General features: G+C 36.2%; 1 protein-coding gene across 2 annotated transcripts; it reads right to left on the reverse strand.

Moving 5' to 3' along the window:
- Nucleotides 1-156: 156 nt before the first annotated feature.
- On the reverse strand, nt 157-25310 carry LOC123557928 (lipoyl synthase, mitochondrial-like). 2 transcript variants are annotated; one of them, XM_045349724.2, is made up of 11 exons: nt 25182-25310; nt 23524-23690; nt 22105-22198; nt 20734-20814; nt 20343-20499; nt 18300-18357; nt 9913-10041; nt 8627-8772; nt 3846-3916; nt 2772-2883; nt 157-840 (listed from the first exon to the last, which is right to left on the reverse strand). In XM_045349724.2, exons 1-11 carry the CDS (start codon nt 25239-25241, stop codon nt 773-775), a joined length of 1143 nt encoding a protein of 380 aa, XP_045205659.1. In that variant the 5' UTR covers nt 25242-25310; the 3' UTR covers nt 157-772. The 2 variants fall into 2 exon arrangements, with proteins under 2 accessions (XP_045205659.1, XP_045205660.1); XM_045349725.2 differs by having other exon boundaries at nt 25144-25229.
- Nucleotides 25311-25424: the final 114 nt, after the last annotated feature.

Here is a 25424-nt window from a genome sequence, read left to right on the forward strand (position 1 = left end):
CTAAAATGATCTTCAAGCTACACCCCTGGATGCTGAACCCAGAACATCAACTCTAGTGGATATTGCATATTTGGCATGCATAAGGCAGTCTGTCAGTTATTAATGTTAACAAAAAATTTAGAACATGGAAAAGACAAAAAACTTCAGTAAGTGAAACTAGTTTTAAATTTTATTTTGGTTCAACAACAAAATTATTAACATGAAATATCTTATCAAATGCTAGTCATCACGTCAATGAACCTGCGGTAAGTTCTTTAAATCTGTAACAAAGTCAAATCGATTACATATCTTCTATCTGTCCATTATCCTATCCTTTTCATTTAAAAAAAAGTCTTAACTCAATTTGTGTTCAAATTATAAAGGGACATGCTTCCTGATTAATGCCAAACAAACATGAAATCAATTAATCTGTAAATACAGAAATCCTAAATTAACATTCTATTCAAGTTGATATCATAAAACAACTCCCTTCTACATCACATTTTCATTGCATCACTAAATCGGATCACTTTTCCACAAATTTTACAGACTGTGCCTGTGATTTCTATAAATAAATTCTGCCTGGAATCTGTTACCTTAATTTTATTATTTATTTATATGTTCGAAAATCCAACCAATCTGAAGGCATTCTCGTTTTACTGCAGATCACTTCATTCTTGTGCCACTCAACAATGTTTGAAACAAATTGAACAGTTACATAAACTGTGTCCTTTCAAAATCATCCATCACAGACTGTGTCCGATCACCAAAATTTTTCACAAGCAGACTATGTCTATTTAGTTCCCTTTGACTGCTTCTCAGTTTTTCGTTTCTCTAACAGATTCTTTAAGAAAAACTCCCCTGAAATAAATAACATGACATATTAAACTGGAAACAAACATATCAGTATTTCAAAACAATGGTGTGTATAACTAGGTCACAACCCTACACAGACTAGAACAAGTCCTGAGACCACTTTAAACAAAAGTGCATGCTTATTTTCATGTCCCTAAATTCAACAGAAAATAACATACAATTAAGACCACAAATGAAAGAATGGGAAAAGTCTTCTTTATTATTCCTAAATAATTAGTCCAACATTATATTAACATGTAAAACTGCCCTTAGCACTAGGTATGTTTTATTAACGAAGCACAGGGAAGTGAAACCAATAATGTAAACAGGGCCTCCTCTGCCATTTACCAATGTAGCCAAATGCTACAAATTCAAAGAACTGGCTACAGATTTTTGGAAGTAGCGACAAGAATTTTATTAAAATGTGGTCAAATTTCAGCAATTCAGCTTCAATTGGCAGTTTCTCTCAAAAATTGGTTACAACTTTCTGAGGCCTAGTGGAGGCCCTGATGTAAATCATAAGAAGGTCAATCAGTTACCTATAACTTCTTTATTGTTTAATAAAACTGTAGGTAACCATTAGCAACTCCAATATATAATTTGTCAACTAAATGATCTACTTAATGGATTCTCTTAATAGGTACTGTGTAACCTGGCATTATTAACAAAATTAATATGCACGTAAAAAATAAGAAAATTTGATATTAATTGTATGCTTCTGAATTAAATGTAATGTGGGTAATATCAACACGGGTGGTAAACGCGCAATCCCATTCCCACTGGAAATACGCTAAAAATGGGTTTTGCGACTTCCGGTGCTAGTGTTGCGCATCAATATATACAAAATCGAGGTAGGTGGGTTTTTGTTTTTGTAAATAATGACACATTTACGAGTACTTTCAAGAAAAAGCAAAATGCTATTCGACACAAAAATGAATAAAGATCATATGTGTGACATTCCAACTTATTAATTTAAGAATCAGCTCTGTTATCACGAAAACTCTGCTGGCTCGAGCTGTCAAAAAGCATGGAATGATGAAAAATGCAAATTTTCTAACTCTTGTGCATTCTTTCTGGAAATGTGACGCTTCTTATGATCAAACACGTGTAAAACAGTCATAATTATTACATACACTTGAATGACCTGTTGCTTTTGGGGGAAAGATTGGCAAAAAATAATCGGGAATGGGATTGCGCCCCGGGAATGGAGTTGCGCATTTACATTATATACATTAGGATGTATATGAGCAATTCCATTCCTGCTGCGCAATCCCATTCCCGATTATTTTTTTGTCAATTATGTCCCCGTAAGCAGGATTTGAAGCAAATAATTTTGACATTCGTTACTTTATAAAAGTTGAGTTATCATAAAAAGCATCAGATGTCCTCAGATTAGGCATATGAGGTCAGAAACTTCCATTTTTGTTGATTTCATACTTTTTTAACGCTTCGTGTCGCCTGAGTTTTTGTGATAATAGAGCCAAATCATAAATTACAAACCAGATATTTTACACATATTATGTATTATCATTCTTGTGTCGAATAGCATTTTGCTTTTTTCGAGAAAATTTATTCTTGTCTCATACTAAGCAAAATCATAACTTCACATACCTCAATTTCGTCTTTTTTTTACGCGCAACACCAGCACCGGACATTGCTCAACCCATTTTAAGCGTATTCCCGGCAGGAATTGGATTGCGCGTTTACCACCCGTGATCAAGTGCCTTTACACTGAAGTCTGGCTGAAATATAGCCAGTGAACTGAACTAGTTTTGTGGCAGTTTAGATAAACTGATATATTACAGATATCCAGGGAGTGCTATTTGGCTTTTAAGTAAAGCCAAATAAACCCTTGCACCTATTAACAGAGAGTTACTAAACAATATAGACATGATTCCAACTATACCAATATGAGTGGGATTACGCAGTTTACATACCAGCTTTATACGAGGATCTAACCAGAGGTCCACTAGCAGTGTAAGCAAAGCCAAGTTTGTTACCAACATCCTCCCAGAACTTGAACTTGTCTGGATGTACATACTCCTTCACCTGTTAATGGAAATTTTGCTTTTCAGTTTTTGTTTGGTTTAGTCACACTGATATATGGTGAATTTTTCCAGCTTTTGATGGTGGATGAAGACCCCAGATGCCCATCTAAGCACAGTTTCAGGCGTGAAGAATTCTAACCTCAAAGCAAGGTTCTGAATCCTCACCAGTGAGGGGTAAGTGATTCAGAGACCTTAACCACTTGGCCAAGGGTGCCCTTATGTTAATGAAATAAACTCTGCTTTAAGTTTAATACCAAGCATAGTATCTTTTTCATTTATTTTGTTTGTTTGTTTTGGGTTTGATGCCGTTTTTCAACAGTATTTTAGTTATGTAACCGTGGGGCCATTTTTCAACAGTATTTTAGTTATGTAACTGCGGGCAGTTAACCTAACCTGTGTTCCTGGATTCTGTACCAGTACAAACCTGTTCACTGCAAGTACTACAACTACCAAGTTCCCCACATAAATCAGAGGTTGAGGACAAATGATATCAGATGGAGGACAAATGATATCAGACACAATGTCTTTTATCAAATCGTCACGGAGAACATACACCCAGCCCGGGGATCAAACACACGACCCTACAATCCGTAGATCTGCTAAGCGTATTTTGTAATTAGACATTCACCTAATAGCTCACAAGCTAACAATGTTATCCTGAAATGCTCAACTGGCTAAAAAATCTACACCGAAGGCCATCATTCTTGCAAAATGTAATTCAGAAAATATATAGTTTAACCATCTCCTAGATAAAAAGGCATATTGGAGCTTAAAGATTCTAAAGATATAGGTTAGCAGTAAATTATATAGAAAAGGCCCAGATTGTAGAAGCATCTCCACCCTTCCACATGTAAAACACCACTAGAAGGAACTTTCATTTAAAGTAATACTGTAACAGTATAGGGCATCATGAAACAAATCATTGTTTTGATGAAACACATTTCGTAAAAATGTTTCACCCACCTTTATATGTCTCTTTGTTGGTTGCATATACTGTCCCAGGGTTACACAATCAACATCTATCTTCCGCAAGTCTGGAAACACAGTATGAGGTTAGTGTCTGGTGTTCTCAGAAGTAACTTGTTTTATCCATAGAATGGCAGACTTGTAAAGGGAAATAACTATACATGTCTTGAAATTATCATCTCCTCTGATTTACTTATTCTAGATTGCAGTAAAATATCTAACAGCTCCAGAAACAGTGTCCTTAACCTTATGTAATACATTCAAATTCTTTCTCAGATGTAACTTATACATCCAACAAACTGAACTTGACCACTGTATACTGTAAAATTATTTATGAAACTTTGAGGTTATGGCCAGAACAAATGTTTCAGAGGGATATGGAATTCAACTTTTGAACCTAAAAAGAATAGGAATTACACCTGTTCATTGTGTTTTTATTTTGTGGACTGACTAAACCACAAAGTCCACAAAAATTTGTATTAATAATTTTACAGTACATACTTAGACAATTAACAATATACAACATTTTTATTCTTACTCCTTCTTTTCTTACACCATCTGCTTTAAAAAAAACATCCATTTAAAGGGGAATATGCAACATTTGGCAACAATGCTCGTTAGAAAGAACAGAACTAGGTGAAACATTAACACTGAAAAAGTATCAAAATCGGACTACAAACAAGAAAGATATAGCCGTTTGAATATCATCTTTGTAATGAAATGGCAGCCATTTTAGGCACAGTGACATCATCATTTTTTCCTTATATGGGCATTACTATAAATGGTAATTCAGTGAATATCAACTAAGAGAATCGTATTTTGCGGGCCATAATATAAAATGAACTTTTGTTTGTTTGTAAAAGCGTATCTCTGTGTTTAATTGTATTTAAGGTATTGGACCCCTAATAGTAATGTTTAAACAAGAACTGTCCGTAAGACAGTGCGCTCGACTTTTCTCAGTGCTTGACTTTGAATTAGAGCTTTGCCAGTAAAAAAAAATCCAAGTTACAAAGGGACATAACTCTGTCAAAATTCAAATCAGAGTTATTGGAATTGTGTCTGTTGGTGTAGACTTTGATAGTAACTATTTTGAGTTTCAAGTCAAAAGCTTTTATAGTAACAGAGATATTTGACTTTATCAAAAATTTTTACAAAAAATTCTAAGTTACAAAGGGGCATAATTCTGTCAAAATTCAAACAGAGTTATGGGGATTATTTTTCCTGGTTTAGACTTTGATGGTTAATAAATATTTTAAGTTTCAAGTCAATAGCTTTGAAAGTAACAGAGATATTTGACTTTATCAAAAACTTTAACCAAAAATTCAAAGATAAAAAGGGGCATAATTTTGTCAAAATTTAAACAGAGTTAAGGGGATTGTTTCTCCTGATGTAGACTTTGATGGTAATTAACTATTTTAAGTTCTAAGTCAATAGCTTTGATAGTTCAAGAGATATTTGACTTTATCAAAAACTTTAACCAACGGCGACCCCGACGCCGGGGTGAGTGCAATAGCTCTACTTTTTCTTCGAAAAGTCGAGCTAAAAATGGCATTTGCTTGGTATATTCTTAAAGCAGACCATGTTTTAAACTGTGTTGCAAATTTTTAACAACTTTTACCAATCTGTTTTTTGTAAATTTTGTATAATTTATGGAATTTCCTCAAGCTCAAGTAGAGACAAATTTCAATGTGATGGCCACTATCTAAAACGTTTGCAGAGAATTCATTACCAGGGCTTCGGAAATTTGCCGGTTTGTCAGTTTTGGACCGATTTTTGACTTTTCAGACCGATTTGTGAAGTGAAAAAACGAAAAAAATCGGTCCCGTAAAAATGGAGAAAAATATAAATTTCGGTCTGAAATCTCAATACACGATCACCTGACAAGCAGGAAATTGTTGGTCGCACCCGCAGATAATAAACGTGTCAAATGGGTTGATTGTCACCTTGATAATAGGTCCGTAATAAGCACGTGACGCAATCAGAACTCGCGCGGCACATCCTTTAATATGTTTGCAGACAGCCTCGACTGCAATAAATTAAACATTTTTGACTGGTTTCCAAATGTTTCTGACTGGATCCAAACCTTTTCGACGGGGATCCACTTCTTTTATTTAGAATCTGACGAATGGTTTATCTCAAAAAGCTATGTTTGATCTTGGGTAAAAAAAAACAAATGGTCACTGCATTTAATGAGACATCACATGGGAAACCGATATAAATATTTTTTATAATTACTTGATTTGTAAAAATTACATGATACATTTGTTGGGGCTCCAGTTGAAACAAGTGCAGAAAATCGTCTTTGCAACCAGACCGTACAAAATAAAAAAAAAATAAATAAAAATCAAAGGCCTGAAGGGCCTGAGTCGGCTAATGATTGATGTACTGACAGTATAGTCTACCAGTTTCAGTTTGTTTTTAGTTTTTTTCTTAAAATTTCATAACACAGCTCGATATTTACCCAAAATATTATATCCGGATACGATTACACTTTTCTCCAATTTTCAACAATATATTTTACAAATTGTGATGATACGGAGACATTTAGCAGCAATTGGCAGTATCTGACATTGAAGTTTACGGTTAAATTACCTCTTATTTAAATCTTTTCATAAAAAAGTTGTTTCGTTTCGTGAAAGCAGCCAAACATAGACGATCTACTTTCGATTTCAAGAACTACAAGAAAATACAATTTAATGTTTCGCCGATTTGTTTATTTCTCGAAAAATAAGAATTAAAATCATTTTTAATATCAGTAGTAACTAAACAAACCAGTAAGAGCTTCTTCTTCCGATAATTTATCCGTTTACTGACTGCAAAATTCAACCCACGCAAAGTTTATAGAAATCATACGATGCGTGTATACGTTCAATGTGGGAGAATTAAGGCTGATCGGCTATGTTACCTAACGCATCCAGACGATTCAGATTTTGTTTTTAAAAAAGCATTGTGTGCGTTTCTGTAATTTTATATACGTTTTTATACGCTTAGAAATTATTAGACATGCGTATTTGCATTATTTCTATACGTAATTTACGCTAATACGCATCTGATCTGGAGCCCTGTGGAACTATTTTTTGTCTTTCGCTGGATGTTACGCAAGCTTTGTAAACCTGCGCAATTCTTAAAATGCACATTTATGCTTAATGAGTTACATTCGAGTATTGCACAATTACAAGTCATAAATATGACAGATTACATCGTATATTGGTCATAGCAAAGGGAATTGACACAACTTAACTTCATTCATGCAGTGAACTGTTTGAAATTTGAGAAATCTAATGGAACTACATCCCTTCACGTGTTATTCGGTCCATTTAGAGAATCGCTGAACAGCAAGGACTCGTCAAAAGGCTTTCAGCCTTTAGCCGACTCAAAAAAATAAACACAAATGATAAAGAAAACTGGAGTGCCGCTGTTTATCAAATCAGTCTTTTAAAAAATGTTTCAAAATAAAATTTTGTTTACATAACGGAAGATAAATGTAGTTGCTTATCGAAGTACAACGCCAGTGAAATGAAATATCCGTGGCCAACCCGCGTGAATATGTGTCGTGTAATTCGCTTTGACGCATTGTATTTTATTAAATTCCGTCAAAGAATGAGGGAACATCACAAATTATCTGCTGTGTATACGGTACCAAAGTCACGTGCGTTGGCTTTTAGACTAGTTAGGTACACTGTGTATGCCTCGGAAATTTTATCCTTGAAAGTATTTTCTCGGAAAAACATCGAAATTTAAGCAAAGTAACGATCAAACATAACACTGAATAACTGTCTTCATTGTATGGTAACTCGAGTTGACCGGTAACTCAGTTTTAATGCATGACATGCTTATTTCTTTACTCTCTATCACGTTTTACAAATATGGTATATTGGTAATGCGGTGGGTGGGGTAGCGCCGATGTCAGGATTTTTGTTTCAGAACGATTGAGTTCTCAAAATTTCCGGAGCCCTGTTCATTACAGCATTAATTTTGATAAAAGAAACATCAAACTATTGTTAAACAATTATAAAACACAAAATAATACTATAAATATCATTTTTTCTAGGGTGCCTCAAGTAAACAGATTTAATGAAACAGAATTCTAACTCCAGCATTGAAAAATTAAGGTCGAATCCTTAGGGTCTGTTTTGAATTTTGCTCACTTCCTTCAAAAATAACCTTGGGGCAGAAGTAAAACCTACCTGCATTTCTTCCACAATATGTACTCTAAAGAATGAAGGCAAAATAGAGAACTTTTACCACATGTAACTCAATATTTTAAAGATGTCTAACTCTCCTAATTCAGAGGTAAATTCACTTTGAACAGCAAGAAATTGCTTATAAAATGAAAATTTTCCACTTTTGTACAATACATCCATGATAAGTCTTGAAAGAAGTAAAAACTTACTAGAAAAAAAGAAAATATGGGGGAAAAAAATTTTGGTCCCAGTGGGGCTTGAAGCTACGCCCCCCTGAAAACTGCAGTCGAAGTAGGTTTATGGTAGTATTTGAATACTCTTCAAAAAGGAGGTACTGTATTAAGGGTCCAAAACCTTAAAGTACTTTTGCCATCAATACCATATTTGGTAATGCCTATATAAGGTAAGAATGATAAGTCACTGTGCCCAAAATGGCTGCCATTGCATTAAATTGTCAATATTTAAACTGCAAATATCTTTTTCATTTGTAGTCCAAGTTTCATAAAAAAAATTTGCCATTTTTTATTGTTCATTAATTTCCTTCTAAATATGTACATAGTCAAATATTGAATATTCCCCTTCATTAACATGTACCTTCTAATACCCGTAAGATCTGAGCATCAGTTTCTCCGAGACCCAGCATCAGTGATGTCTTGGTAACCATATCTGGTTTGAGATTCTTCACATGTTCCAGTACCTTCAGAGATTGCTTGTAGTTGGCCCGTGGATCTCGCACTAACCTGTAGATTACAGGCCAGTTATTTTAAAAATAAACAAAGTGAAAACAAGATGGATGTGATATGAATTATACGTAAGTCCACATTTCATGTTAATTAAAAATACTACAAGGTGGGTTTACAGATATGAGATTAATTGATACTCTGTTATGGACCAGCTACAGTTTCTACATTGTTTGCATACACCTTTAGCCTGAAACCAGAAACTTACCATTGCATTTCTGCGACAGTTTCTACATACACATCAGTTTCTACATACACATCAAGCCTGGAACCAGAAACTTACCATTGCATTTTCGCGACATTTTCTACATTGTTTGCATACACCTTTAGCCTGGAACCAGAAACTTACCACTGCATTTCTGCGACAGTTTCTACACTGTGTGCATAAACATCAAACCTGGAACCAGAAACTTACCATTGCATTTCTGCGACAGTTTCTACATTGTGTGCATACACATCAAGCCTGGAACCAGAAACTTACCATTGCATTTCCGCGACAGTTTCTAGGTTGTTTGCATACTCCTTTAGCCTGGAACCAGAAACTTACCACTGAATTTCCGCGACAGTTTCTACATTGTGTGCATACACATCAAGCCTGGAACCAGAAACATACCATTGCATTTCCGCGACAGTTTCTACATTGTGTGCATACACATCAAGCCTGGAACCAGAAACTTACCATTGCAATTCCGCGACAGTTTCTACATTGTGTGCATAAACATCAAACCTGGAACCAGAAACTTACCATTGCATTTCCATGACAGTTTCTACATTGTGTGCATACACATCAAGCCTGGAACCAGAAACTTACCATTGCATTTCCGCGACAGTTTCTAGGTTGTTTGCATACACCTTTAGCCTGGAACCAGAAACTTACCACTGAATTTCCGCGACAGTTTCTACATTGTGTGCATACACATCAAGCCTGGAACCAGAAACATACCATTGCATTTCCGCGACAGTTTCTACATTGTGTGCATACACATCAAGCCTGGAACCAGAAACTTACCATTGCAATTCCGCGACAGTTTCTACATTGTGTGCATACACATCAAGCCTGGAACCAGAAACTAACCACTGCATTTCCATGACAGTTTCTACATTGTTTCGTACACCTTTAGCCTGGAACCAGAAACTTACCACTGCATTTCCGCGACAGTTTCTACATTGTGTGCATACACATCAAGCCCAGAAAGTGCAACTGTTTCAACACTGTTAAAATCTCCACGGAAGTCAGGAGTCAAACATTCCACCAGTATAGAGGATTTCCTGCAGAAAATAAATCGTAGTTTACATAGTGCCAGCTCATCATATTAAGTTTTTACAATTGTTTGATGTTAACTCAATGTCTTTTAAGGATGTATTTACATAAATATATGTTATCAAAAGAAATTATGAATCTGAAATGAAAATGTGGGTTTCTGAAATGTGTGAAAGAAGTATTCATATGCATATGAAATTTGCAGTTTAATGTCAGTATTGGAATAAGTATAATGGCAGTTTTGTATTACTCACTTAAGTTTTTATCCTTTTTTCATAAAACAGGTATAGAAGCATTTTATGTACATAATTGAAAAAGGTCTTATCAAAATTTCATTATAGACAAAAAATATTCTGTATCATGATAGTAATGTCTGTTTTTTCTGTCATAAATACTTACAAGGCAGTCTGAAAGACAGCTATATCCCCCGCCACTGTTATGGATAGTGAAAGGGTTGATGGCATTGGGTGGAACCATTAAACATTCGAGCTGGCAGGGGTGAATTTTGAATTCTGCACATTGTCTTGATAAGGGACATATTACAGCCAAGTCGTATTAAAATCCTCCAAGGGGTTTAGGAGAAACAAAGCAGACATAAAATGGAGGGCTCAAACCTTTGACCTTTAGTTGTGTCTCTGACCTTGAGCCAACATGGCTGACTCATGAGTTCTGCACATCGTCTTGATGAGGGGATCATTTCACCTAAGTTTCATGAAAATCCTTTATGGGGTTTAGGAGATACAGAGCGAGCACAAAATAGACGGCTAGATCATTTGACCCAGAATTCTGCAAATTGTCTTGATGAAGTGATCTTTTGACTCATTTGGACTGATCGACTTCTCGTCAAGCTGATGAGGACTGGAGAAGGAGGTCACATGCTAAGGTGGATTAAGTCATACCTCCACAACAGGAGAGCAAGAGTCAGTTTAGAACATGCCAGCAGTAGGAAGTTCCTGTTGCGTCATGGTGTCCCACAAGGCGGAGTCTTATCCCCTACACTCTTCTTGCTTTTCATCAATGATCTAGTATCTGAACTACCGAAAGGAGTTAAGGCTGCTCTCTATGCTGACGATCTGGTGTTATGGTGTAAGAGACAAGAAGCCATCAACAAGCTTTCAGCTTGTGTATCGATCAATACAGAGAAATCGTCCACCACACTATTCTCCCTGTCGTCAAAGCAGAGGGCGGGTAAAATCAAGATGGGAAATATTTCGCTGATTGAAGCAGACGAGGCAAAATACCTTGGAGTGACCTTTGACAAACGGCTAACCTGGAAGCCCCACATAAGTCAAGCAGAAGGGAAGGCCCGTAGGAAGCTTGCCATGATGCGAAAAAACTTGCTGGAACAACGTGGGGAGCAAATGAGCAAATACTCAAGACAGTATATCAGGGAACAATGAGACCCCATTTAGAGTATAGCTCAACTGCCTGGTCCACTACTGCCAAAACTAACCAACAGGCTTTAGACAAGGTTTAGAACCAAGCATTGCGGATCATGACAGGTGCTACAAAGTCTACACCAATCTCCTTCATGAAGAAGCCAACAGGCACACAGCCGTTACAAGACAAAAGACATGCAAAAGTTCTGCTTCAAGCAGAGAAGTTCAGGTCTTTTCAAGACCATCCCATGAAAGCCAAGCTAGATGACTACATAAAGAATCAGCCCAAATGTAGCAGCTTCGTACATGAGGCAAAGAAACTCGACCGATAGTTCAAAACTGAGCTGAGCATACCAATGACTCCCCTAGGTAGTGAAGACATTATAAACCCACTAGCAAATGATCTGTCCTCAGTGACTGTGAGACTTGCTGTTCCTCGTCTTGACCGCGGGAAGCAAGAGGATGAAGGCATTCGGAAGAGCCTCACATTTGCTATGATCAATGAAGACTATCCTCCGGAATCACAGACTCATGTCTATACAGACGGATCAGCCACATGCGCCGTCAAAGATGGAGGAGCAGGAGTTTTCATTCAATACCCATCTGGCAAGAGAGAAACACTACATGCAGCCACAGGAAAACACTGCAGCAATTACAAGGCAGAGACTGAAGCACTCATGAAGGCCGTCTCAATGGTTGAAGACTCAGCAGAAGAAAGCTCCTCAGTCGTCTTTCTCACAGATGCACTGTCTGTCATGGAAGCTCTGATCAATAATAAAGCTCCGCAGCTAGCCAGAGCCTGAGTATAACCTTCAAAGTAGCACTTCAGTGGATTCCATCCCATTGTGGACTTGCAGACAATGAAGAGGCAGACAAACTGGCTAAGCTAGGAGCTCAGTCAGAACAACCAACAGAACCTGTGAGTTACAAGGAGAAAGTCACCATCATCAAGGCACTAACAAGACCAAGGATGGAGGAAGATGCTTTTCATCTCCTTGATCAGTCTGAACAAGTGATGATGGTCAGGCTCCGCTCAGGGCACAACAAGCTCAATGCTCACATGTACAAGAAATACAGACTGGCATCATCGCCAACTTGTCCATGTGGTGAAGAAGATCAGACTGCGGAGCATATACTTCAGAGATGTAAAAGGCATGACCAGGAGCGAGCTGCAACTTGGCCGATAGATACCTCAATCCAACAGAAACTGTATGGAGGCATTGACGACCTGCAGCAAACCACAAGTTTCATTGAGGCTACTGGTCAGACAGTGTAGTCGCGAACAACAAGAAGAAGATTTGACCCAAGTTTCATGATTATCCAAAATGGAAGGATCAAACCTTTGACCTTGGGTTGTGACCCTGACCTTGAGCCAACAAGGCTGACTCATGAGTTCTGCACATCGTCCTGATGAGGTGATCATTTGACCCAAGATTCATGATTATCCTTCAAGGGGTTTAGAAGATACAGAGCAGACACGAAATGAAGGCCGTGTGAGGCTCAAACCTTTGACCTTCGAGTTGTGACATTTACCTTGAGCCAACATGGCTGACTTATAGGTCCTGCACATTGTCTTGATGAGGTGATCATTTGACCAAAGTCTGATGAAAATCCATTTAAGGGGTTTAGGAGAAACAGAGTGGACAAGAAATGTTACGGACAGACAGAGACCATTCCTATAACTCCCCACGTGGCTGGGGATTAAAAAAGATACACATGCTTCAGTCTGGTTCTTGTTTTATAAAAAGTGTACTTTTTTCATTAACTTTTTCTTTAAAACAAGAGGGCCATGAAGGCCCTGTATCACTCACCTGATCTACTGACCTAAAGATCAACAAGATTAATATTCTGACCAAGTTTCATTAAGATATGGTCATTAACGTGGTCTGTAAAGTGTTAACTAGCTTTACCTTTGAATGGACCTGTTAACCTAGTTTTTGACCCCACATGACCCAGATTCGAACTTGACCTAAAGATCATCAAGATTAACATTCTGACTTAGTTTCATGAAGATACATATTAAATATGGCCTCCGGAATGTTATCAAGCTTTTCCTTTGATTTGACCTAGTGACCTAGTTTTTGACCCTACCTGACCTAGATTCGAACTTGACCTATAGATCATCAAGATTAACATTCTGAACAAGTTTCATTAAGATATTGTCATAAATGTGGCCTCTACAGTGTTAACTAGCTTTTCCTTCGATTTAACCTGGTGACCTAGTTTTTGATCCTCCATGATCCAGATTAAAACTGGACCTTGAAATCATCAAGATTAACATTCTGACCAAGTTTCATGAAGATCAGGTCATAAATGTGGCCTCTACAGTGTTAACAAGCTTTTCCTATGATTTGACCTGGTGACCTAATTTTTGACCCCGGATGACCCAATATCAAACTCGTCTAAGATTTTATTGAGAGTAACATTCATTAAAATTGGGCCAAAATTGTGACCTCTAGAGTGTTAACAAGCTTTTTCTTTAATTTGACCTGGTGACCTAGTTTTTAACCTCAGATGACACAATATCGAACTCGTCCAAGATTTCATTGTGGGTTCTACTCTGACCAAGTTTCATTAAGATTGAGCCAAAATTGTGACTTCTAGAGTGTTAACAAGCTTTTCCTTTGATCTGACCTGGTGACCTAGTTTTTGATCCAAAATGACCCAATATCAAACTCATCCAAGATTTTATTGAGGGTAACTTTCTGACCAAGTTTCATTAAGATTGGGCCAAAACTGTGACCTCAAGATTGTTAACAAGCTTTTCCTTTGATTTGACCTAGTGACCTAGTTTTTGACCACAGATGACCCAATATCAAACTCGTCCAAGATTTTATTGAGGGTAACACTCTGACCAAGTTTCATTAAGATTAGGTCAAAATTGTGACCTCTAGAGTGTTAACAGTCGAAATGTTGACGACGACGGACACAAGGCGATCACAAAAGCTCACATTGGCACTTTGTGCTCAGGTGAGCTAAAAAAAAAAAAAAGAAAAAATGTTTACTCATTTGTAATGCTGCGAAATCATTCTTATTTAGTTGCGACTGGTTTTCATAACAAGAGGGCCAAGATGGCCCTAGGTCGCTCACCTAAGAAACACGCCATAACAGTGTAAAACATGTTTGACCTAGTGATTTCATGGAAACAAATATTCTGACCAATTTTCATTAAGATTGGACCAAAAAAATTGGTCTCTTGCGATAAAACAAGCATTTTCTTAGATATGACCTAGTTTTTGACCCTAGATGACCCATGTTCAAACTCGACCTAGATTTTATCAAGGCAATCATTCTGACCAAAATTCATGAAGATCAACTGAAAAATACAGCCTCTATCACATACAGAAGTTTTTTCTTTGATTTGACCAAGTGACCTAGTTTTTGACCTCAGATGACCCATATTCAAATTCGACCTAGATTTCATTAAGGCAATCAACCTGACCAAATTTCATAAAAATCAATTGAAAAAAACAGTCTCTATCGCATACACAAGATTTTTCTTTAATTTGACCTAGTGACCGAGTTTTTGACCTCAGATAACCCATATTCAAAATCGACCTAGATTTCATCAAGGCAATCACTCTGACCAAATTTCATGAAGATCAATTGAAAAATACATCCTCTATTGCATACACAATGTTTTTCTTCGATTTGACCTAGTGACCTAGTTTTTGACCCCAGATGACCCATTTTCGAACTCGGCCTAGATTTTATCAAGGTAATCATTCTGGCTAAATTTCATGAAGATCAGTTGAAAAATACAGCCTCTATTGCATACACAAGGTTTTTCTTGGATTTGACCTAGTGACCTAGTTTTTGAACCCAGATGACCCATTTTTGAACTTGGTCTAAATTTCATCAAGGTTATTATTCTGACCAAATTTCATGAAGATCAATTGAAAAATACAGCCTCTATCGCATACACAAGGTTTTTACGTGATATGACCTAGTGACCTAGTTTTTGACCCCAGATGACCCATTTTCGAACTCGGTCTAGATTTCATCAAGGTAATCATTCTGACCAAAATTCATGAAGATCAATTGAAATATACAGCCTCTATCGCATACACAAGGTTTTTCTTTGATTTGACCTAGTGACCTAGTTTTTGAACCGAGATGACCCATTTTCGAATCGGCCTAGATTTCATCAAGGCAATCATTCTGACCAAAATTCATGAAGATCAACTGAAAAATACAGCCACTATCGCATACACAAGGTTTTTCTTTGATTTGACCTAGTGACCTAGTTTTTGACCCGAGATTACCCATTTTCAAACTCGGCCTAGATTTAATCAAGGTTATCATTCTGACCAATATTCATGAAGAAGAATTGAAAAATACAGCCTCTATCGCATACACAAGGTTTTTCTTTGATTTGACCTAGTCACCTAGTTTTTGACCCGAGATGACCCATTTTCGAACTCGGCTTAGACTTCATCAAGGTTATCATTCTGAGCAATATTCATAAAGATTAATTGAAAAATACCGCCTTTATCGCATACACAAGGTTTTTCTTTGATTTGACCTAGTGACCTAGTTTTTGACCCGAGATGACCCATTTTCGAACTCGGCCTAGATTTCATCAAAGTTATCATTCTGACTAATATTCATGAAGATTAAATGAACAAGAGCTGTCCATATGACAGCCAAGCTTGACTATTCGAAATATTGTCACAGAAGCAGGAAATTATTACCCAAAATGTTAAATATCAAAAGAGTTTTAAGTTCGAAAGGGGACATAATTTGACCAAAATACATATCAGAGTTATGGGACTTGGTGCTATCAACTAGTTTTATAACCCCGAAGAAACATATTAAGTTTTGAATTCAATATCTGCATTAGTTTTGGGGATAGTAACTTGCATGTAAAACTTTAACCAGAATTTTCTAAGTCCAAAAGGGGGCATAATTTGCTCAAAATACATGTTAAGAGTTATGGAACTTGACCCAGTGAGGTTGGTAATTGACCTAGAAAAAGAATAAATAAGTTTCAAAGCTATATGCCTTTTGGTAATAGCTGTATGTACTTGCACGCAAAACTTTAACCAGGATTTTCTAAGTCCAAAAGGGGGCATAATTTGCCCAAAATACATGTCAGAGTTATAGGACTTGGTGCTATCAACTAGTTTTATAACCCCGAAGACACATGTGAAGTTTCAATTTAATATCTGTAGTAGTTTTGGAGATAGTTACTTGCATGTAAAACTTTAACCAGGATTTTCTAAGTTCAAAAGGGGGCATAATTTGGCCAAAATACATGTCAGAGTTATGGGACTCGACCCAGTGAGGTAGGTAATTGATCTAAAAAAAGAAAAAATAAGTTTCAAATCTATATGCCTTTTAGTAATAGCTGTATGTACTTGCACGTAAAACTTTAACCAGAACTTTCTTAGTCAAAAAGGGGGCATAATTTGGCCAAAATAAAGGTCAGAGTTATGGGACTTGGTGCTATCAACTAGTTTTATAACCCTGAAGACACATGTGAAGTTTCAATTCAATATCTGCATTAGTTTTGGAGATAGTAACTTGCATGTAAAACTTTAACCAGAATTTTCTAAGTCCAAAAGGGGGCATAATTTGGCCAAAATACATGTCAGAGTTATGGGACTTGACCCAGTGAGGTAGGTAATTGATCTAGAAAAAGAAAAAATAAGTTTTAAATCTATATGCCTTTTAGTAATAGCTGTATGTACTTGCACGCAAAACTTTAACCAGAATTTTCTAAGTCCAAAAGGGGGCATAATTTGGCCAAAATAAAGGTCAGAGTTATGGGACTTGATGCTATCAACTAGTTTTATAACCCCGAAGACACATGTGAAGTTTCAATTCAATATCTGCATTAGTTTTGGAGATAGTAACTTGCATGTAAAACTTTAACCAGAATTTTCTAAGTCCAAATGGGGGCATAATTTGGCCAAAATACATGTCAGAGTTATGGGACTTGACCCAGTGAGGTAGGTAATTGATCTAGAAAAAGAAAAAATAAGTTTTAAATCTATATGCCTTTTAGTAATAGCTGTATGTACTTGCACGCAAAACTTTAACCAGAATTTTCTAAGTACATAAGGGGGCATAATTTGGCCAAAATGAAGGTCAGAGTTATGGGACTTGGTGCTATCAACTAGTTTTGTAACCCCGAAGACACATGTGAAATTTCAATTCAATATCTGCATTAGTTTTGGAGATAGTAACTTGCATGTAAAACTTTAACCAGAATTTTCTAAGTCCAAAAGGGGGCATAATTTGCTCAAAATACATGTTAGAGTTATGGAACTTGACCCAGTGAGGTTGGTAATTGACCTAGAAAAAGAATAAATAAGTTTCAAAGCTATATGCCTTTAAATGATAGCTGTATGTACTTGCATGCAAAAACTTAACCAAGGTGTGACGCCGACGCCAGGGTGAGTAGAATAGCTAGACTATTCTTTGAATAGTCGAGCTAAAAATACAGCCTCTATCGCATACACAAGGTTTTTCTTTGATTTGACCTAGTGACCTAGTTTTTGACCCGAGATGACCCATTTTCGAACTCGGCCTAAATTTCATCAAGGTTATCATTCTGACCAATATTCATGAAGATTAATTGAAAAATACAGCCTCTATCGCATACACAAGCTAAATGTTGACAGACGACAGACGACGGACGCCGGACATCGAGCGATCAGAAAAACTCACCTGAGCATTGCTCAGGTGAGCTAAAAACTACCCATTTTCTGTCACCTTCAGAAAATGAAATTTTAAAATTCATGTTCTATTGAAATAGCTGCTTTATCAGAAGCAAAGCAAAGTATATGATTTCACAGTATATGACTGAACTACCTTCCAAATTCTGTCTGGACAGTATATGACAACTTAAATCTAATGGAACAATACTAATGATATAGTACCCTTTCTTTATTTCTCTCACAGTTTCTGCAAAATGAGCAGCTCCACCATCTGGTAAATCTATAAAAGGAATAACCATACCTTATCTTTCTGTTTGTTTTTATCAAATCATAACACATCATTTTGTAAAAATATTAAAATATGATTTTCCAGTTGTTTAATTTTTACAGAGATATTTACTTTTAAAGCTAAAAGTCAGGTTGCTTGAACAGAGAATATTCTAACATCAAGCTGCAATATGCTCTCTATTCATACATAGGTAACATACAGCAAAATGCATTTCTCATATAACAAGAGGACCATGATGGTCCTGAATCGCTCACCTGTCCCAACATGACCCAGTTTTGAACTGAGTATGACGTCGTTTATTTTTCTATTATTTGACATAGTGACCTAGTTTTTGAGCTCATGTGACCCAGTTTTGAACCTGATCTAGATATCATAAAGATGAACATTCAGACCAACTTTCATACAGATCCCATGAAAAATATGGCCTCTAGAGAGGTCACAGGGTTTTTTCATTATTTGACCTACTGACCTAGTTATTGATGGCAAGTGACCCAGTTTCAAACTTGACCTAGATATCATCAAGGTGAACATTCTGACCAATTTTCATGAAGATCCATTCAAAAGTATGGCCTCTAGAGAGGTCACAAGGTTTTTCTATTTTTAGACCTAATGACCTAGTTTTTGACCGCAGCTGACCCAGTTTCAAACTTGACCTAGATATCATCAAGATGAACATTCAGACCAAATTTCATACAGATCCCATGAAAAATATGGCCTCTAGAGAGGTCACAAGGTTTTTCTATTATTTGACCTACTGACCTAGTTTTTGAAGGCACATGACCCAGTTTCGAACTTGACCTAGATATCATCAAGGTGAACATTCTGACCAATTTTCATGAAGATCTTGTGAAAAATATGGCCTCTAGAGAGGTCACAAGGTTTTTCTATTTTTTAGACCTACTGACCTAGTTTTTAACCACAGTTGACCCAGTTTCGAACCTGGCCTAGATATCATCAAGATGAACATTCAGACCAAACTTCATACAGATCCATGAAAAATATGGCCTCTAGAGAGGTCACAAGGTTTTTTTATTATTTGACCTACTGACCTAGTTATTGATGGCACGTGACCCAGTTTCGAACCTGACTAGACATCATCAAGGTGAACATTCTGACCAATTTTCATGAAGATCCATTCAAAAGTATGACCTCTGAGAGGTCACAAGGTTTTTCTATTTTTAGACCTATTGACCTACTTTTTGACCGCAGCTGATCCAGTTTCGAACTTGACCTAGATATCATCAAGATGAACATTCAGACCAACTTTCATACAGATCCCATGAAAAATATGGCCTCTAGAGAGGTCACAAGGTTTTTCTATTATTTGACCTACTGACCTAGTTTTTAACGGCACGTGACCCAGTTTCGAACTTGACCTAGATATCATCAAGATGAACATTCAGACCAATTTTCATACAGATCCCATGAAAAATATGGCCTCTAGAGAGGTCACAAGGTTTTTCTATTATTTGACCTACTGACCTAGTTTTTGAAGGCACGTGACCCAGTTTCGAACTTGACCTAGATATCATCAAGGTAAACATTCTGACCAATTTTCATGAAGATCTTGTGAAAAATATGGCCTCTAGAGAGGTCACAAGGTTTTTCTATTTTTAGACCTACTGACCTAGTTTTTGACCACACGTGACCCAGTTTCGAACTTGACCTAGATATCATCAATATGAACATTCTGACCAACTTTCATAAAGATCCCATGAAAAATGTGACCTCTAGAGAGGTCACAAGCAAAAGTTTACGCACGGACGCACGGACGCACGGACGCACGCACGGACGACGGACGACGGACGCTGCGCGATCACAAAAGCTCACACTGTCACTTTGTGACATGTGAGCTAAAAACACGATACATATATTATTCAGCACAGTCTATCAAGCGCTAAGCCATTAATAGCTCAACTTTTGAGGTCAATAAAAACTGAAAAACAATGACACACACACTGTGACAGAATACATACCATCTCTGTCAACTGAGGTAAGTACAACATAGTCCAGACCCCAGGACACTATTGCTGACGCTGTGTTTCTTGGTTCATCAGGATCAGGGGGCGGGGGATTTCTTGCTGTCTTCACTGAACAGAATCTACACCCTCTTGTGCAAGTGTCACCTAAAACCTGATATATACAATAAGAAGTCTATATAAACCTATGTTACTCACCTGAGATTTCCTTATCAAAACTAAAACACTGCTGTAAAAAGGTTTTAAGAAAGCCTAAGACTTTTAGTTCAGAACATTCTATAAAATTAAAGAACATTATCTTTCACTAGTTTGAACATTTCTGTAACATACCACAATACTTTAAGAAAATTCAACTGGAGAGGTAAGTTTTACAGAAATACAATATTACCATAATAGTAGCTGTAGCCGTGCCATGCTCACCTCCACCCCAACATTCTCCTATATTTGGACATTTCGCCTCCTCACACACCTAAAATGGTTCATCATGTAAGTATACTGTAACATATCATTTATCACATCTGAGAATACTTGTGTAAAATGCTACCATAACTGCTTAACATATCTTAACGTGTTTTTGCAAGATGGGGGATAAAACTGGAAACAAACTTATTCAATCAATTCTTAGATTTTCCAAAATTTTTGTTCTTTTTATTTCAATACCTTGAGCAATATCTCCAAACCACCATGCTGATATAAAAGACACAAACTACAGGAGCGGCCATGCTTATGTAAATTCTGAAGCGTTTGATTGTATTTCATTTATTAAGTCTTCATTATGAATAAATAACAAAACCTGACCAACTTCTATTTTCTTTTCCTTTGAAATAAAACGCAACAAAAACTTAGACAGAAAGAAGACTAATTTCACCCATGCGGCATACAAAAAAAATGTTTCTATGGTCCCTAGACAATTCATTAGATAATACAGCATGACTTTACAGCAATATTACAATAATTAAAGATGCTTTTGGGTACAGCAACTTTTCATTAGTGTCTTAACAATTTGATTAACTACAGACACAGACACTCTAACATCCACAATGATCAATATCTCAAATACAATGTAATGTTTCGTTAAGATAATTTTATATAATACATGGTATTTATAAACCTTTACACAATGCCAGGGGGATTTTGTCAAGGGAGGGATTCTGTCCATATTCCTACATTTAATACTGCAAAATGACTTAATTTCATTGCCATAAAAGTTGGTTGTTTCTGCCATAACAGCTACTTCATGGGAAAATGGATTTATAGATATAAATTTTTGATATCTAAGATAATATTAACCGAATTTTATTCATTCAGACCTCTGACGCAATACTGCAAAATATTTGATAAAAAGATTCTTCATGGTAAGCCTTTACTTAAATGACTACAGTTGGAGTTATAGTCACACTGACACAATTTAGATCATATAGGGACTTTTCTAGCTTTTGAAAGTGGAGTAAAACCCCAGGTGCCTAAGCATTGTTTTATCATTGACAGGCCACTGAATAGATCCACTGATCTTCTGTAAGCTAGCTGGATGGCTTCCTCACATGAAGAATTCTACATGCCAGGCTAGGTTTTGCACCCACACGGATGAACAGCAAGTGATTCAAGGTCAGTGTCCTTAACATCTTGGCCATGGATGCCCTTAAGCTGATCAGTAGGACTGAAGTCTGATCCTGTCTGACTAGCTTTCACAAGAGATTTTACAACTGTAATCTAGAAACATTTTCAAAAAGAAAGAAGAAACATAACTGAAGTAACTTACTGTATGAAGTTTGAGATCCCGGAGATTCTGTTTGATACCATGATACTTTTTACCTACTGGTATATTGGTCTGTAACCATTTGGGAAGTCGAACCCTGAAGTAGAACAATATCTGCCCATTGGATCACCTGTTTATTGACAAGTGCTGCAGTCCTCGCGATAGTTAAGACTGGTTTTGAGAATACCCATAGGGAAATGGCTTAGTTACACATAAGTTTGGGAACAAGTCTAAATAATTTTTTAATAAAATGGAAAACTTATTGTCATTATACTGACAGTCTAAATCAATTTCCTTCAATAAACCTGTACAGGCATTCTCACATATCAGAGGTCTCCAATGGTTCCCTAACTGACATAGGTATTCTCACATATCAAAGGTCTACAATGGTTCCATAGTTGAACCTTTGGCACATTTTGCTGATATTTTTAGTTTTCATCCGTTTACATTACAGGTGACAGGTTTCAGGCAATCAGAACTGCAACCAGGTCAAGTTTCTTTCAAAGTAATATAAACTTTACTTCATAAGGTAAGGCTTGCCTTTTTCTAACACTATCATATTAGCGTAAGAGTGCAAGTTTATATTTCTGTCACTTAGATGAGATAAAAAGTCTTTTTTTTAGAGCAAATTTCTGTTAAAACATCAAACTCATTAAAGGTGGTTAGTCACATTTAAGCAACAATATATGACATTTATCAATTTCCGTATATTCTGTTAACCCTTACCCTGCTAAATTTCTAAAATGGACTGGTCCATCATTCAATTTGGGCAATACCATTTATTATTCGAAGTGGTGTTCACTGAAAATTTACTGACTGAATAGCGAACAGAGCAGACCATGATCAGCCTGCACCGATGTGCAGGCTGATTTTGGTCTGCACTGGTGGCAAAGGCAGAATCACTTACCGCCAGCAGGCTAAAGGTTAATAAAGATATATGAAATAAACAAAAAGGCTCATTTTATAGAGTTGGATCCCTTCTAGAAAACTATGTTTTAATGTTGTTTTTATTATTATTACTCCCCATTTAATTAAAATTATATAAAAAGCAATTTATTTCTTTTCATTTTGATATAATTTCTAGTTTTACATTTACATTCGATAGATATATTGGGATATTTCAACAAAATGCACGGAAAAGAAAGTTTTAAAACAGCCTTTAGCTTCCAAATTTATCTACCGGTATTTATAACCAAGATCGACAAAGGCAGTGGTAATAACTTTACAAACTTTCTAATTGATATCAGCTAAATATGAAATTGTCAATGCAGATTTTTAACAAATATAATACAATAGTTCTTATATTCGTATAATTCCATATACTAGTATCATAAAGACACACAAACTACCTTGCTGCATTGTAACATTTCTAATCTAACATCAATTATTATTACAAAGGTATTTAGAATATTGTGTTCATACCTTTCTCCTTTTTTCTGTATGATATTATCACCAATATCTGTGCCTGCGAGACTGGCCTCAATAAAATCACTAAGGTCTGGCCCATCTAGAAGCTGTTTCTTTTTGTCTTCTGTAAGGTCTTTACTACTGTACACTCTGCTAGTACCACATAGCTGACAGCTACATACCTGGAAATAAACAGATATAGTTAAATAAATGCCTAGCTATACCAGCTTATTTAAATTGCCTTCCATACTACTGATGACTATTTAACACTGGTGTTTGCACTTTGCAATTATGAAAGAATGCAGTGGCTTGGTTTTTCTAAAGAATGTGTATCAAACAAATAACCCTCTATAAAAGGGAAAGTTATCAGTTTTCCATTTATAAACTCAAAATCTACTGAAATTGGGTAAAGAGCATTTCAATACTGTTAAAAACTACTACTCTAACAACTCAGAAAGTAACAATACTGAATAAACTAATTAATCAATGTTATTCAATTTTGGCTTTTTACATTCTTCAGTGAAAACTGTACACCTATTTCTAGCCCATACTAACTTCATCAAATACAAATCTTAACTGTCCTGTGAATTACTAGGATGCACAACATCACTGATATAAGTACCAAATTATCACTGGAAACAGAAAATATGTATTACAAATCAAACTGCCCAGTTTTTATTTGAAAACAATAAAATGTAACCTTTTACCAAGCTATATTCCCAATAACATCAGCTACCATCATCCATTTTCTTACATTCCTCATAACATTTCAATATAAAAACCTCATAAAAGCTGCAAAATATTAATTATTATTCAAAGCGAAAGACTCATAAAAATATTTTGGCAATTAATGGCTGTTTACAAATAGTTCAAATATAAAAAATGCTCAGAATAACCTACTTTAAGATAAAAGTTATTAATTTTGCACGGTAACTGACACGTAACATCATGACGTCAATGACATTATTTTTAGGCAACAATGTTTTGTAGTGTTTCAGCGATAATTTATTCATAATTATTTAACCATTAAGCATCATATCAGAGACAGGTTAATGATTTTGTTTCAGAAAAATATATAAACAAACAGATGTATTTATTTTGTTGTAAACATTGTTGTAAATCCTCATGTCAGCTTCCAGTTGGGCATGAGCATGTACAAATATTAAGGTAACATACCTCCTTAAGCAACAGCACGGTTTTAAAATAACAGACTTAACTAAGTAATTACAAAAGATTTTTTTTTGTTAAATTGGGGCCAGATCATCATATAGCTTAAGATACTTCAGCGCACACAGGTTATATGCTGGATTTGGACGGAAGCCTCTAAAGCCACGTCTATGAAAAAACAAAATATGAAAAGGCTGCATTTAGAGTTTTGGAAGCCAGGACTAATCATCATACTGCTATGGCAAACTTTGGGATCAGCAGATCTCCAAACAGACAGGCCATCAAGACAAATGGAAGATCACCATGCCTTTCTAAGGTTACACTGAATTTCTAAATAGGCACTCGAGTGTTGAAGCCCAAAAGACTAGTGTATTATGAAATGTTTGTGTTTTTTGTTAGTGTTCTCAACACCTGAGAGCAGATGCGTGAATGCAGAACTGACAAAGGTAAATGGCATGTCTCAATTACTTGGCAACGTCTCAAGACCATTTTCCAATCATCTGTACCTTCAACAAATCCCTAATCGTCTTGGAGTGGAGATTTCTTAACTGCGTTTGTAAAGCCATGTTTTCCAGCTGTCAAAAGGTGAAGGTCGAAAAAGTAGAGCTCGATTCGCGGATAAATTCTCTGTATGATATATAAATGGAGGCGTTTTAAGTATTAAAATAATAAATAAACAATAACAAAATCTTACATTCTTACGAAAGTTTTGACAATTCAGTTTATTTTTAGTTGATATATTGAAATAC

This window comes from Mercenaria mercenaria, chromosome 5 (assembly GCF_021730395.1).
Source record: "Mercenaria mercenaria strain notata chromosome 5, MADL_Memer_1, whole genome shotgun sequence".
In the NCBI taxonomy this organism is placed as follows: domain Eukaryota; kingdom Metazoa; phylum Mollusca; class Bivalvia; order Venerida; family Veneridae; genus Mercenaria; species Mercenaria mercenaria.

Bases quoted from the DNA above. Each gene is read 5' to 3' on its own strand.
- LOC123557928 (XM_045349724.2), bottom strand. From the start codon at position 25,241: ATGGCTTTACAAACGCAGTTAAGAAATCTCCACTCCAAGACGATTAGG. The intron at 20,815-22,104 runs GTAAGTTACTTC...GAACCATTTTAG, and splicing joins GGGATCTCAAACTTCATACA to GTGTGTGAGGAGGCGAAATG. The intron at 10,042-18,299 runs GTACTATATCAT...TATTTTCTGCAG, and splicing joins GTGAGAGAAATAAAGAAAGG to GAAATCCTCTATACTGGTGG.